The sequence below is a fragment of the Callospermophilus lateralis genome, chromosome 1 (assembly GCF_048772815.1).
Source record: "Callospermophilus lateralis isolate mCalLat2 chromosome 1, mCalLat2.hap1, whole genome shotgun sequence".
NCBI lineage: Eukaryota > Metazoa > Chordata > Mammalia > Rodentia > Sciuridae > Callospermophilus > Callospermophilus lateralis.
The window spans coordinates 42,771,922-42,787,777 of NC_135305.1; the positions used below are offsets into that span (position 1 = coordinate 42,771,922).

Below are 15,856 nucleotides of genomic sequence, written 5' to 3' on the forward strand. Positions count from 1 at the left end.
AAGAGTATGACAGAGGAAAGCAGCTCACGTGATGATCAGGAAAGAGAAATTCCACCCACCAGATACAAAATATATGTCCCAAGGACATACCCCTGGTGCCCACCTCCTCCAGCCACACCCTACCTGCCTTCAGTTACCACTCAGTTAATCCCCATCGGGGGATTGTTGCATTGTCTCATATATGAGCTTTTGGGGAACATCTAATATCTAAACCATAACAAGATGGACTTCTGGACGCAGATGTAATATGAACACACAGATCCAGACATATTCATTTTGCTGTCTGTCTCCATCCTCATGCCTGGACAGATGCAATGATCTCTGGAGTGTCTTCTGGCCTGTAGTTCCTTCCCACTTCAATCCATTTACATTGTTACCCAAAGGGATATATATGCTGACTTCTGTCTCCTGCTTAAAACCTTCCAGTAACTCCCCCCATAGATAAAATACACAGAGACACACACTCCCCTACACCGCCCCCCGCCCCCACAAACAGGATACATCTTTGATGTGGCCCCAGCCTAACCTTCCAGCTTCATCCACTGCTAACCCATCTCACATAGCCTCTTTGTGAGTTTCAGCTCATAGGCACCCTTGCACATTGTCCCCCCATGTGCCTGTGTAAAGTTCTGCTCTGCTCAAAGGACCCCATGCTGAGCCACTCCAATGCCCCTGCAGGGCTGAGCTCAAGCTATATCTCCTTTCTGAAATTCTCCTCCTACCCCTTCTCTGTCTGCACACTTAGCTCTTCTTCCCTGTGCGCTCCTACAGTGACATCCTCAGGGCACCCTGGGAGGGTGGTGAGCTGGAGGTACAGATTCACAGTCAATACCTAGATTTGTTGGAAAAGTTATTTTTTTTCTTTTTTAATGACTTGCCCTTTCTTTGCCCTTCCTGTTTCTCTTTGAACCTCTCTTCCCAAGCACACATACACACAAACTGTCCTGTCCTGATTAATTTTTCCTTAAATTCATCAGTTGTGCCGGTCACAGAGGCATACAAATATAATATCAGTGGCTTGGCAGGCTGAGACAGGAGGATCACAAGTTCAGAGCCAGCCTCAGCAACTTAACAAAAACCCTAAGCAATTTAATGGTATCCTGTCTCAAAAGGGGGCAGAGGAGTGGGGCAGTTGGGGATATGGTTCAGTGGTTAAGTGCCCCTTGGTTCAATCCCTGGTACCAAATTAAAAAAAAAGATTGATCAGTTATTCCAAATAAAAAAATTGATCAGTTATTATAAATGCAGTGCTGAGCACAGTTGTTTTTAAGTTGTGTTAACCTTTTAGTTTATTGATTTTTTTTTTTTAAGAATCCCGAGTGTTCACTGAGTTTTAGAAATTGGATTCTGTATCTATTTTTCTGTACTGTCATATTTTCATGAGAATTGGTTTTCTTGGCATTCTCTGTTTATTTAATAGTATTTAAAATTTTGTAGAAAGTTCTTTTCCAACAATCTAGGTATTGACTGCTTCTTATTTTCTGATGACACATTGATCTCAACACAATGCTGTTGATATGCTTTTAAATTTTCTTCCAACATAATTGCATTATGTTTATCCAAGGAGTCCTCGCCTCAACAAACATGGCCAGATTTGTGAATTCCTTCCATTCAAATTTTTCTGACCTCTTAACAGTTCTCTTCTACTTTGCTTGAAAATGAAAATGTCTTGTTGACAAAATTTGCCTTCAAAAAGACAGCCTAGTTCATTCCACTTTGACTTGATAGCATTGACTTTCAAAAAAAAAAAAATGTCCTTAGGTCCTTAGGCGTGAACAAAATAAAAATCAGAATTAAGCGGAAAATGCTGATGCAAGGAGACACCCCGCCCACCCATTGGACCACTCCAAGTTTCAAGGCTGGAGTCTGGCCTCTGGCACCCTTATGCCTCTCCCCTTACTCTCTTCCCCAGAGGTTGGTTTCACTTTCTTTATATGACAGCCACCCTAAGAATGGGACCCACTCACTGCTGGCATTCCCCCATAGCCATTTGATTTCTGCTTTTGGTAAAACCAGAGAAATTGATCAACCCCTTGCTGAGCACACCTCTCCCATTTGGAATTATAGCTTGCCTTCTGCGAAGCACAATGCAGCCCCTGAGCAGGGAATGTCTGATTCATTAGTGAGTAATGTGCCAGTTTCCTCTCCAACTTGTCTCCTTTAGTATTTCACATTCTGACTATTCAGTCAGGTTTATCTTCTTAAAGCCCTGCATTTGAATGCAATGAGAAAAGGTTACAAGATTATTTTAACTGGCATACATAGATGCATCTCAAGTGAGATATGTGGGTTTACACTATTTGTTGCTCCTGTAGTAATTGAACAAAGTCTGGTAGCACTTCTGCCCAGTCCAAATCATAAAATTACATTCATCCATTAGGCTGAAAAACATGAAATAATACTTTCAATTACAAGCATTTTAGCACTTCCTTAAGAGTGGGGAGGTTCAACCTTCACATTTACAAGGGCAACAAAACATTCATTTCTGACCTACAATTTATTAATGGGACAAATGCTTGTCCTGTCAATCAAGGCTTTGACAGTTCAATGAATTTTCTGAACAGTATTTTTTTATAATATGCACAATGGTAAAACAAATGTGCATTTATTCTTCTTTCCCAGAGTTGGGTACTTTCCACCATTCTTGAAAGGACAAAGATGTTTGTTAATAGATTATGAATTTATGAGTGATGATCTTGAGAACATAATGGCATCCTGTTCTTTTTATCTTGACTCTTGTATCAGGGTTGAACAATGATCTCAATCATGTATCATAACTGGAAAATGCACAACTGGCATTTTCTTATGTGAAGATTCAGTCGTTTTCAACTTTTAAAATGATTATTAGAAAAAAGAATGCAATACTGGATAAGAATCTGAATAAAAGCACTCTCTCTCTTCCAAAGACACATTTGTATAATAATCAAGAAATAGTGTTTTAGGCAGATTCTAGAAAACCTTAATCTTAACACATGGAAATTATTCTAGTGCCAAGCTTAACTTATTTTCTTCTATAGCTGTTTATATTTGAATCTTATAATAAATAAAATGTCCAAATCTAGGAGCACTTTTTATGTTTCAGAAATTTCATGCCATGTATAGGCTGGTTTCTACAGTAGAACTTTTTGAGTTAAAGACTTTGCTAGACCTTTACATGATATTTGAAACCACCTGTCAGAAACAGGTTACCCTGGTAATCACTTTTATAACAGCATGTTTTAGATATATAGCAGCAAAAACAACCAAAAAAATTATATGTTGTTTGCAATATATATGTGCTACAGAAATCTTAAAAATCTGTTCTACCTCAAAGATAAATAGGTTTCATTGGAATCTTTTTAATCTGAGTTCTGTTGGGAAAAAAATAAAATGATTATGCCCTTATTATTCTCTGTGTACAAATAGAACTATCCTGTAAAATTCCTTTAGGGTACTTACTTAAACTAAAAAATATATATATTCAGTGTTTCTCTGAAATTCAGATTTCAGATTTCCCTGGACTTCTTGCATCTTTACTTCCTGAATCTCAGTGAAGATAAGGGCTTACTCATTTAAAGAGGTAAAGTAATGGTTCCTACTTGCTTTCCTTCCTCAATATGGGAGGCCCTTGCCATGGCCTGTCTCATCTTGAAGGACAACTTAAGGATTTCAAGAGCTTGAAACAGGAAAACCACAAGATGGCCAAAGGGTGGGAAATACGGAGTGACGCTATTTCAACTGTCTATAGGAACAGGAAGGTGAAGATGCAGTCAACAGGTGTATGGAGTGGTCTCACCCTGGGCACTGGTCCACTTCCTCATTTTTGTTGAGGGCAGGTAAAAACTGGCTAAAACACAACTCAGGATACATAGAAGCTGTGTTTATCAACTCCAGGATATGCTGCAGAAATGAAATGTCAAAATCTATCTCTAACCTCTTGGCCAGCCCACAAAGTGTGGAAGAAAAAACTGACTCTCAGACTCAGAGGGTATGAAAATGGCAAGGCCCAGACACATCTCACCCTGAAGCCCCACTATCTCGTGAGCTCTTGGGAAGAATGTTATAAAAACATGTTATTAAGCTCAAATAAGCATCATATATTTTTTAAAAATATATAGATCATTTAAATGTGGACATGTCAAAAGTCCTGAAGATTCCTTTGTGCCCTTGACTCACTGTTAAAAATCATTGTCAAAATACTATCTGGTTGCATTAGAAAGAAATTTTGAAACAGTGCATTGTTCTATCTTTCTAAAGTCAACTTAGGCTAACAGTGTTAAATCTTTAGGTGAAAGAATCAAACATTGAGCAAAACACATTTTAAGATTTGCTTTCTGAGCAACCCTGTTGTTACATTCACTTTTCTATTTAGGTTACAGATTTAGATTATAGAGTTTATCCTACTGTTTCTAAATCAAATGGACTATGTACCCTTTGTAGGCAGAAATTCTCAGTATAAACTAGTGCATGGCATGTAATGGGTGCTTACAAATATCTGATTAATATTGTGTGATATAATGTAATATGACTTCAGAAGTAATGAGTGTTTATAAATACAGTACTTTAAACGTCATCGGAAATCTCCTATTGGAATCTTTTTTTCTATAACTTTGTTTTTATGGTCCCACTTTTAAAGCTAATGGAAATAATATAAATGTAGAGAGAGAGCTAGAAATTTTCCTTAGAATTTCACTCTGGCAAATCTTCCTGGAGATTTAACCATGACTGTTTTTATGGCTGCAATTTCCTTATTATGGAGCCTCAGCCATTTTTCTTTTCCATCATCATAAATCTGTTTTATACACTTAAAAGCAGTATTGAAATATTTTCTTCTTTTTATATCTTGACTCTTTGCTTAGATACATTATTTTCATCTTGAGATTATGTTATATAAATATTGTAGAAGACTTTGAAATTATATAGTAGGAAAAGATCAGTATACCCCCTCAGAGATTTTAGCTGATAGATTCCCAAGAGCAAAGTTAAATATTTAATTATTCAAGTAAGTAAAGAAACCACTTTTGTCCCAGTTACTTGAATATTTTACGTTAAATTGCTTTTACACACTCAACCTTGTGTTTAAACTCTCAAGCTTGTGGTATTTTCTCCTAATATTGTTTGCTCAGAACTTTTTCAGAGGCAAGGAATAAAAGAATCATTGTGAAACTGTTGATAAAAAAAAAAAGGAAAGAAGAAGAAATTTTTACTGGCTGCCATTAGCTTGAGACATGGTTGGATATAGATGCTCAAACAATAGCATCAGGAGCCTGTCTCTCCATGTCTGGCCCTCCTGCTGCTTTCATCAGTTTCACGCTCAGGCAGACTTTCCCCTGAGTGGCAAAGAGGGTCCAGACTCTCCAAGGTCACATCATCTTTTCTGTTTGTGATCTCTGATGGAGAGAGATCCTTTCCCAGCATCCATACTAAATCCCCAAAATTAAAACGATTGGCCTTGTTTTGGTCATGTGTTCACCCCTCCAAGAAGCATCAAGAGAATACAGCTCATTGAAAGGCAAGCCTTGTTTACAGGCTTACCCTGTGGTTGGAAGTAGGCCATGTGACTGATTGACAGTACCATAGACAGGGAATGGAGGGTTTTCAAAAGAGATAGTGCTGGGCAGGTAAGAATAGATACTCACAAAAATACTGTGCCTTTTGAATAAAACTTTCCAGGAAATGTAAATAATTAAAATAGTTTGAATAAACATCACATATTTTTTAAAAATTAGAAATACTGAGAAGACCTGGATTGCATGTTTAGTACATTTTAGCTAATATTTTATCCTCTTTCAACCTCAGTTTTGTCATCTGAAAACATAGGACTAATGTTCACGTTAAAATGATTAGAAAAGATTATGGAACTGATAGTGTCTTGTAAACTATAAAGTGCTTTCTACATAGTTTTATGTTTTCTAAAAAAAAAAAATCAATTTCTAAAGAAAGTAGACTTACTTACATGAAAATTTAGAAAGTCTCCCTCTTAAAAAATTTATTTTATCATGCTGTGTTTTCTCCTGAGGTATCAGTATGAAAATATGACATCTATTTTACACCATGTTTTCATGGATGGTGAATATGATGATGAAAGTATCGATAGGCACAAGTAGCTCTCAGTAAAGTACTTAGTGTCTTAAATGCAGTTCAAGATTTCTGGAGAATGAACAGACCAATGTAAGCTAGTTTAATGAGAAAACTGCAAGTAGACAGATGGCAGATGGTTGAATGGCTGGTTTGAAGGTTAGGCTATGCTGAAATTCATAGCTTAAGGAACAGTCTTTGTAGAAGGAAATAACTCCTAAATGCCAAAAGTTTAATGGCCAGGGTGCCATGGAGATGATCACTCCCAGGAAATGTTTTGTCAGTGAGATTATTTTAACTATCAACTGAAAAGAAATAAAGGAATGTTTTATGAGTGATTCAGTTTCACCTGATGTGTGCACAACATTTTAAGAGAATGAATTAGTCAGTCTGTTTGAATCATCTTTATATGTTCCGTTTAGTAAAGAATTCAAAGTTGGTTAAATGGCTAGTACTATTTCAGAAGGAAAAAAAAAAAAAGACAAACAGAAGCAGTAAAAAGACATTCTATATTGAAAGCCTGGTTCAGGCACATCACAGAAATAAGTGCATCAAGACAAAAATATATGAATGTATTTCTGGAGTCATTGCCAATATAAATATTAAAATTGCTTGCACAGCCAGATCTGGCACATAAATGGGGAAGAGAAGGTGATATATGCCAAGCGGATGGCACTGGGATAACATGTAATTGTAGAAAAACAGTCTCAAAGATGAAAATTATTAGAGTTGGAAGATACTTTGGAGTTCTTTAGTTGAATGCAGGAATGCTAATACATATTTCAAACTCATCCTTTTAGGGGAGGAAAAGAGTCCTGATTTGTGGTGTTTGTCAATTTCCATGGTGTAGATGTTCCCATCATGGCTGATTTCAAGCTACCAAGATGATGTCACTAAAATATGATGGGTTACTCAGGCTTTCCTTGCTGTGACAAATACCTGAAAAAAATCAACTTAAAGGAGAAAAGATTTATTTGGGCTCATGAGGCCTGTGGTTTCAGAGGTTTCAGTTCATAGTCAGCCAGCTCCATTACTTTGGGCAGAACATAATGGTAGAAGGTCATGGCAGAGGCAACTGTTCACCTCAAGACAAACAGGAAGCAGAAAGAAAGAGAGAGGAAGGGATCTAGTGCAAGAAATATCCTTCCAGGGAGTGCCCCAGTGACCTCCATCCTCAGTCTGTGTCCCACCACCTATAGTTTCTACCACCTCTCAGTAGTCCATTCAGCTGTCAATGGATTAATCCACTGCTGAGTTCACAGCCCTTAAGGTCTAATCACTTCCCAAAAGCCCCACATCAGAACCTTGCTGCAGTGGGGACCAAGCCTTCAATACATGAACTTTGTGGGGCAGTCCAGATCCAAACCATAACATGTGAATTGGAAAGCGATGCACAAAATAGTTGTTACAATCCACTTCAAGAAGCTTAAGCAGATGACTAGTTCAGCACCATAATTCTGAAAATCAGGTGATGCCAGAGAAATTGTGCTTTGGGTCATACAGCTAATTAGCTTCACTGCCATACATATGTGTTCTCCAGTGCTCACCTCAAGATTGTGAATTCATTATGAGGAAAGGACTGTGATTGATTAGTTGGAAAACCCATCTAACTCCTCTAGCTTGGTGAAGTTTCCTGCAGAGGCCTTCCCACATAGAATTTAAACTGTGGTGTGTTTGTCTGAGGCCTCACTGACAATTGGAAAGGAATTTATTCATCTTTGTTTCTTCAGCATTCTGCCCAGCCTTGGGCATATTATAGATGCTCAGCAGTGTTTGTTGGGGGAATGAACAAACAGTAATACTTAGAGAACATTTGTTGGCCCACTGTTTGTTGGGCATTATTCTTTGTGGTTTCCATGTATGAACTCATTGAATAACCCTCACAACAGGGGAGAAAGGTACCATAGTCACACCCATACCTCAGAAGAGAAAGTAGAGGCTCAGAGTTACTTACCCAAGGCCATACAATGAGTGGATGGATTCAAACCCTGCATCCTGGCTCTAGAGTCTGCACTTCATCCCTCAGCTATCACTCGGTGAACCGTCAGAGTCATCAGAGTATCCAGCTCAACAACAGAAAAAAATCTCCCTTCATCCTTTAGGCAGGACACGTACATTTCCTAGAGATCTGGTCTGAGCAACACATACCTTTGTTAATAAGAATTGGCCTTAATTAACAGAATGGCTAAAAGAAACAGAGCATTTTAGGTGCCTAAGTTTTCTCATATCTGAAGTTTAAACAGAAACCCATATTTTAAATGAAAGTCCTGTTGTTGATGATGGGCCATAGTCTCACTTTTTTTTCTTTAATTAAGATAAGTAATTTTAACCTTTCTTTCCTTTCTCAGTATGAAAAATGGCATCACTACTTGTTATGAGAGAACGGAAAGAAGGTGTAGGAGAACAGGGCAGTAACTCAAGTGTGTTTTCTGAAAGGTTTTTTCCTCAAAGGAATCCTTTCCTACTGGTTTTCTATGGCTTTGCCTTTTCACCAAGTGAGATAACATAATGTACCGAACTTATGATATGAATCTTATTTTTAAAACATAATTTAACATAATACCTTAGATTTTTTTAAGTTAATTTTGAAATCCTTCAAAAAGCCTAGAGGAGAAAGAAAAAAAGTCGTTCACATTCTGTACTGTGTTAATGGCCAACAACTAACACGCAAATTGGTCATAATGTTGTTTTTCTTCCTTTTGGCCGTAATGGTTCATTTGTTTTCTTTTATTAGTATTTTCTAGAGAAAATATAGTAAGAAATTATTTATTAGGTTAATGTTCCCAATTTTGAGAAATATACTGATATATACCATATTGAGAAGAACCTTTCATTTTTCACATAATATACACTAGACACTAGACTAAGAGAACAACTTGTTCCTAATCCTTCTTTTCTTTTCTTCTTTATGATGTTCCTCATTAGCATCGAAAAATTTCTAGTACCTTTCAAAACAATTATATATAAAAAATAGCATGTACAACTCCCTACATTTTTGAACATTTTATAATGGTCTAAGTACTTTCAGAGATGAAATCCCCCCCTCTTTTTTTTAGTTGTAGATGGACACATACCTTTATTTTTTATGTGGTGCTGAGGATGGAATCTAGTGCTTCCCACATGCTAGGCAAGTGCTCCTCCATGAGCTACTGCAGAAGTCCTGAAATCCCTTTTTGATATTTAAAAGCAATCTTATGAGAATATTGGACCCTGGGGCTAGGAGTGGGTGAATGGCCTGAAGCCATAGAGCTGGAGGGAGAAGGGCCAAATCAGAGGCCAAGGACTTCTGACTTCTGCTCCAGTGTGCTTCCCTGAAAGCTCAGGAAGCTGCTTCAGTATTGAAGTATTTAAGAGGGCGGATGGATTCCTGTCTGTTAGATGGAATCCAATCCTGGATCTAACTGACTTCTGACTTCACTCAGAAGAGGAGGATGAGAATACTTCTTTCTTCCCCGGGTTTTTTGAAGAGTAAATCAGAGAGTTTAGCAGAATGCCTGGCACGTGGTAAAGGCTCTGTGCATGTTATTGTTATTTTTTATTACATTCCAGTTCTTTACCTTACTGAAATTTCACCTTACTCGCTGATCCAACTGCAGTTTTCTAGCTTTGCTTGTTCTTCAGAACCTGAATCCTCAATAAGAATCCTTTGCTTGGAAGCTGAAGGGTATTGTGTCCTTGACTTGTACATCTTTCATGAAGGTGAAGAGGAAGTCACAACGCATCATGTCTTATCTTAAAGACGCCCATAGAACTATTATTTATTTTTTGCTGACCACACTTTGCATGCCCTGCTATAGTTACCCTAAACTTCTTCCTGCACCCCAAAGTCACTAGTTCCTCCTTTGTGTCCATTGTTTTCAGGAAATGATCATGCACTGATTTATTTTTTCAATATTGAGGTCATAACTCTTGTCTCTCAATGTCCCTGTATTTTCACCTGACTACTCATCTTCTCCTGCTGTCTCAGAAACAGTAACCTCTCTTATGTTTTAGTGACCTTGGGAGGGCTCTCCTTTTCTCCTTTAGAATATTGCTCCAACAGTTTTCTCGCTCATTTGTCTGGGGTCCCCAGTTCTCCAGACTCAACTACCTGCCACTTTTCTGCCCATGCCATATGCTCTCCACTGCCTCCGTGTCTTTGCACAAATTGCTGTGCCTACTAGAAATTTTCTCTGTGAAAATTTCCTCCTTGAACACTCAGCTCTAGTATCATCTTCTATCTGGATTGTCGCTCTTCCTTTGCATTCCCATAACTGTTAAGCCATTACTCCACAATGTGAGCTTCATGGGGAAGGGCACCATGTCTTCACAGACACCAAAACAACATTAGTAGAAGAAAGGGAAGTCCTACAAATAAGCATATGTCTTTCCTACAATTTAAGAATAAACTCCGCTTGACCCTGTTAATGGTTTCTGCTTGTTCTTCCTTTGATAAACATTCTACTTCCTCATCACACATTCCCTTGCACACCACTATTAAATCCATTAAAAATACTCTTTTAAAATCAACAAAGAGCTTCCACGTGGACCACATTCTCCTTCCTGAGACCTTCACATGGCTTCTGCGACAGTGTACAATTTCGGCCTTCCATGTCTCCAAGACCTTAACCTTTCTTGATTTAATGACTCTTCTTTCACCTAGTGCCTCCATGAATATACCCACTCTTGGTTTTAACCATCACAATTAGTCCACCAAGATTGATTTAGGATTGTTCATTCCTTCTGGTGCAGCAGAGGTGAATACCTGGATTTCATGCCCACTTGCCACTGTCTCACTCAGAACAGATATTGTCCCCCCAGTCATGCCCCTTTCCCAGTAAGGACAGAATCCTTTTCATTTCCCACCTCTGGTCCTTGGCACACATGCTCTGTCTGGTTAAATTTTTTACTATTTATTTATTCCAGGCAGCTGCCTCCTGATGAATAATATAAAACATTGACTCATTTCCCACTAGCATATCAAATTCAATGTGTTTAAAATCCATATCTTAACCTAACATCCTATTGCTGACTACCCTAGTTCTGTAACTTGTTTCACTTTTGCCCAGATGACTGTCAATCATCTTTGCCTTTTCTTTTGTACTCTACCCAGTTAGGTGTCCAGTCTTTATTTATTCAGATATGTCTCTCATTCATCTCTTCCTTCTATTCTTTGGGCCACCATCTTGGTCCAACCCTTATTATTTTATTATGCCTAATAATTGCCAGTCAACTGGTCTTCTCATTGCAAATTTTCCCTTACTCTAAACCCTTTGCCTCCAGATAAATCTTCCTAGAGTCAAACCTTATTAGGACTCCCCAACTCAGATCCCTTTGGTAGCTTTTCATTACCTTTTATTGATAGCCCCTGATTCTTAGAAATTTAGTAGAATAAAAGTAACTTTAATTTTGGAGTCAAAAAGATGTGAATTCAGGTTCTGGCTACTACCCTTACTTGTTATATGACTTTGAACATATTGCTTAATTTTTGTTTGCTCACTTATTCAACATATATTTAACATCAGGTAGTGTTCCAGACTCTGTACCAGGTATTAGGGATACAGTAATAAGCCAAATAGATGTTATCTTTGCTCTGCTGGACCTCATGACATAATGAACTTGTCCTTATTTCTCATAATCCTAATCCTATGTGCTTGTAGCTTTTTGTTTGTGCTATGTGGGGTATCATAATACCATGTAGTATAGTTATCAGCATGTGTATGTTACTGCTTAACTAATTTTTTAGGCTTACTGAAGGTCAGGGACCATGGTCCATTCCCTATAGTACAAGCACAGAGCTACACACATACTGTTGCTCAGTTAATTCTGTTGTGCTTTTACAGACCCAAGATTAGTCTTTGGCATGGATATATTGCCTAGTACTTATTTAGAGGTTCCCTTTGTCCTGTCAGAATGATGTTTTTTAAGAAAAGTAACAGCTATTTAGTTTCTTCTGTTCTAAGAGCTCTCCTTTCCAACATACTGCCCTGTTTATAGCTGTTACAAGTAGAACTCACATGCCTAGAACTTGTGCATCTAAGTCTTTAAAAACTGAGAAACTAATCCATTCATGCTTCCTGATAGAAATATTGTCCATGTGCATACAATGAAATGTTAAAATAATGTTCTTTTTACTAAATAGCTTTTTGACTTGGTAATGAACAATGTGCTGTTTTTCTCTGAGAAATAATTCTAAGACTTTAGTTCTGAAGATTATATTTTATTTTATACAATTTCAGCCCTCTGCTTTTATGTTCCCAGTAATCGTACGTTAAGCATTTGTCCGTCTGAAACAATAGGTTAACTATAGCCAAATTTTAACCATACCTTTCCTCTGCACACAAAATCCTATAAACAGCATGTGATCGTATTGCTTCTAGAATTTATGATTGTTTTCTTCCAAAAGGAAGCTAAATTTAGCCTAGTAATTCTACATGCTCCCAAGGAAACAATGCCTGCTGTGATTTCTAGAATAAATGAATCTGAACCACAGTTCCTTTACTTGACTACACAAGAAAGTTTAAATATCAACCTAGTCATTAACCACAGATAGGAAACCACATTAAACAACCAGCAAGGGGTTAAGAAAGAAATATGCTGTGTTTCTTATTTCACTGCTGAATGAGTCTCACTTAGTCGCTGTGTGGACTTTAATACAGAACATTGTTTGCATCTCATAATGGCTCTCTAAAATTACTCGTTCATGGCTTGACTTCCAAAATTAAACTATGTGGAGTCATATCCAACCACACAATGCATCTTTATGTGCAACCAGCTCGAGTTTTTGTTTTCATTCTATGTACGATCTCCAGTTAGGAAGTGTTATTTCAGAGAGTTTAACTGGGATAGTTCTCTTTTTCGGTTTTCTCTTCTCTGTTCCTAATGACAACTAAACCCCTTCTCTCCTTGAACGTGTTTTGGCAGATCAGCTTCACACAATGAAGGTCCCCGCTGTGCTTGCACCTGGCATCCTTGTGCTGCTGTTTACCTGGGTGCTGAGGAGCGATGGGGAATGTAAAGAGGCACTAGCGAAGTCCGAGATGAATGTGAACATGAACTATCAGCTTCCCAACTTCACCGCAGAAACGCCCATCCAGAATGTCGTTCTACATGAGCATCATATTTACCTCGGCGCTACTAACTACATCTATGTCTTAAATGACAAGGACCTTCAGAAAGTAGCGGAGTACAAGACTGGGCCCGTGCTGGAACACCCGGATTGTCTTCCATGCCAGGACTGCAGCAGCAAAGTGAATGTGTCAGGGGGCGTTTGGAAAGATAACGTCAACATGGCCCTGCTTGTGGACACATACTATGATGACCAGCTTATTAGCTGCGGCAGTGTCAACAGAGGGACCTGCCAGCGACATGTCCTTCCACGCAATAATACTGCTGACATCCAGCGAGAAGTCCACTGCATGTTCTCCCCACAGGCGGACAAAGAGCCAGGACAGTGTCCCGACTGTGTGGTGAGCCCCCTGGGAGCCAAAGTCCTCCTCTCTGTAAAGAACAGGTTCATCAACTTCTTTGTGGGCAATACCATCAATTCTTCTTACCTTCCAGATCATTCATTGCATTCAATATCGGTGAGACGGCTGAAGGAGACTCAAGATGGCTTTAAGTTCTTAACAGACCAGTCCTATATAGATGTTTTACCTGAGTTCCGAGATTCTTACCCCATTAAGTATGTCCATGCCTTTGAAAGTAACCATTTTATTTACTTTCTGACAGTCCAAAGGGAAACTCTGAATGCCCAGACTTTTCACACCAGAATAATCAGGTTCTGTTCCGTGGACTCTGGATTGCATTCCTACATGGAAATGCCTCTGGAGTGTATTCTCACGGAAAAGAGAAGGAAGAGATCCACAAGGGAAGAGGTATTTAATGTCCTTCAAGCTGCATATGTCAGTAAGCCCGGGGCCCATCTTGCCAAGCAAATAGGAGCCAACCTAAATGACGACATTCTCTATGGGGTGTTCGCACAGAGCAAGCCAGATTCTGCCGAACCAATGAATCGATCAGCTGTCTGTGCATTCCCTATCAAATATGTCAATGAATTCTTCAACAAGATCGTCAACAAAAACAATGTGAGATGCCTCCAGCATTTTTATGGACCCAATCATGAGCACTGTTTTAATAGGGTAAGTCGCACAGATTCCTCATTTACAAATCCTGGCGTATAAAGCAGAATAAGCATCATTCTAGGAAAGGTTCTCAAGGGCTTTTCTGTGCTTGGTAAAGGGCCAAAATATTTTTTCCAAGAAAATCAGTAAGTTAAATCTTGATTTATAGCTAAAATCATATCTTAAGAAGTTAGTGTGATGATGAAAAGAAAATATTTTTCACACTTGGAATTTGAAATGTCTGCAACACATTCTTTTACATTGATGATCATTTGTATTAAGATGAAATGGTATTTTCACATGAAGTGTTAGGGAAAGTCTTTTTTTTTTACATTAAGAATGATTATTTTATTTATTTTTTATTTTTTTTATTGGTTGTTCAAAACATTACAAAGCTCTTGACATATCATATTTCATACATTAGATTCAAATGGGTTATGAACTCCCATTTTTACCCCAAATACAGATTGCAGAATCACATCGGTTACATATCCACATTTTTACATGATGCCCTATTAGTAACTGTTGTATTCTGCTACCTTTCCTATCCTCTACTATCCCCCCTCCCTTCCCCTCCCATCTTCTCTCTCTACCCCATCTACTGTAATTCATTTCTCTCCTTGTTTTTTTTTCCCATTCCCCTCACAACCTCTTATATGTAATTTTGTATAACAATGAGGGTCTCCTTCCATTTCCATGCAATTTCCCTTTTCTCTCCCTTTCCCACCCACCTCATGTCTCTGTTTAATATTAATCTTTTCCTCCTGCTCTTCCTCCCTGCTCTGTTCTCAGTTGCTCTCATTATATCAAAGAAGACATTTCGCATTTGTTTTTTAGGGATTGGCTACCTTCACTTAGCATAATCTGCTCTAGTGCCATCCATTTTAGGGAAAGTCTTGGTGCTTTGATTTACATACAGTAAAACCTAACATCTATACCTCAGGATTTTTTTTTGCTAGTCATTTTATCACTTGGTGCTGGAGGAAGAACATCAACTTGGAAGTCCTTTGTGGCCTTGGACATTCCTTGTACTGAACCCAGATTTGCTTATATGGGCCTGGCTGTGCTTTTGAGCAAAATGACCACTATGATCATAACTGAACAAATAATATAGCTTATCCAGAGTTTGACTTTGAAAACATGTGTCTCACTTATCGTGAGACATAAAGATTATAATTGTCATCAGGAAATACATTAACTATGTCCTTGATAAAAAACAGTACATAATTTTGCTTAGGCATATCAAGGGCATATGAATTCAGAAACATTTATTGACTTTTGCTGAAATGTCTGGGATACTTCCCTAGATGAAAACTCTAGATGGCTTTTTATGAAGCTTAGGGAAATACTTCTGAGATAGTCAATTTATCTTTTGATGAAGTAAAGACAAAATTCCCTCCTCTCCCTTCCAAAGTTGACCAATATTCATAGCATACACATATATCCCAATTAAAACTTTTTTCCCCTGCACCTGTGTAATATATTTTGAAAACTTTAAGAAGCAATGGGATTCCTCAGAAGCTGCTCCTTTTCTTCACTAGAAAATACAGAAAAGGAAGCAAAAGGACTATTTGAAACATGGGATTAGGAAAAAGAAGTGTAAAATTAAAAGCAATGCTGAGAAAACACATCCAATAAGCAACTTCACAAACACAAGTTTAAAAAGTTCTTATAAGGCTTCTACAGCACGTGATGTT

At 38.1% G+C, this 15,856-nt stretch overlaps 1 protein-coding gene across 1 annotated transcript in view; it reads left to right on the forward strand.

Annotated features, from left to right (window-relative positions):
- Positions 1 to 15,856, forward strand: part of Met (MET proto-oncogene, receptor tyrosine kinase) — a 108,999-nt gene that overhangs the window by 15,278 nt on the left and 77,865 nt on the right. Inside the window, exon 2 of the mRNA XM_076834151.2 lies at positions 12,961 to 14,177. Coding sequence (XP_076690266.1) covers positions 12,975 to 14,177 — 1,203 coding nt within the window. The 5' untranslated portion in view covers positions 12,961 to 12,974. The remainder of the gene's footprint in view (positions 1 to 12,960; positions 14,178 to 15,856) is intronic.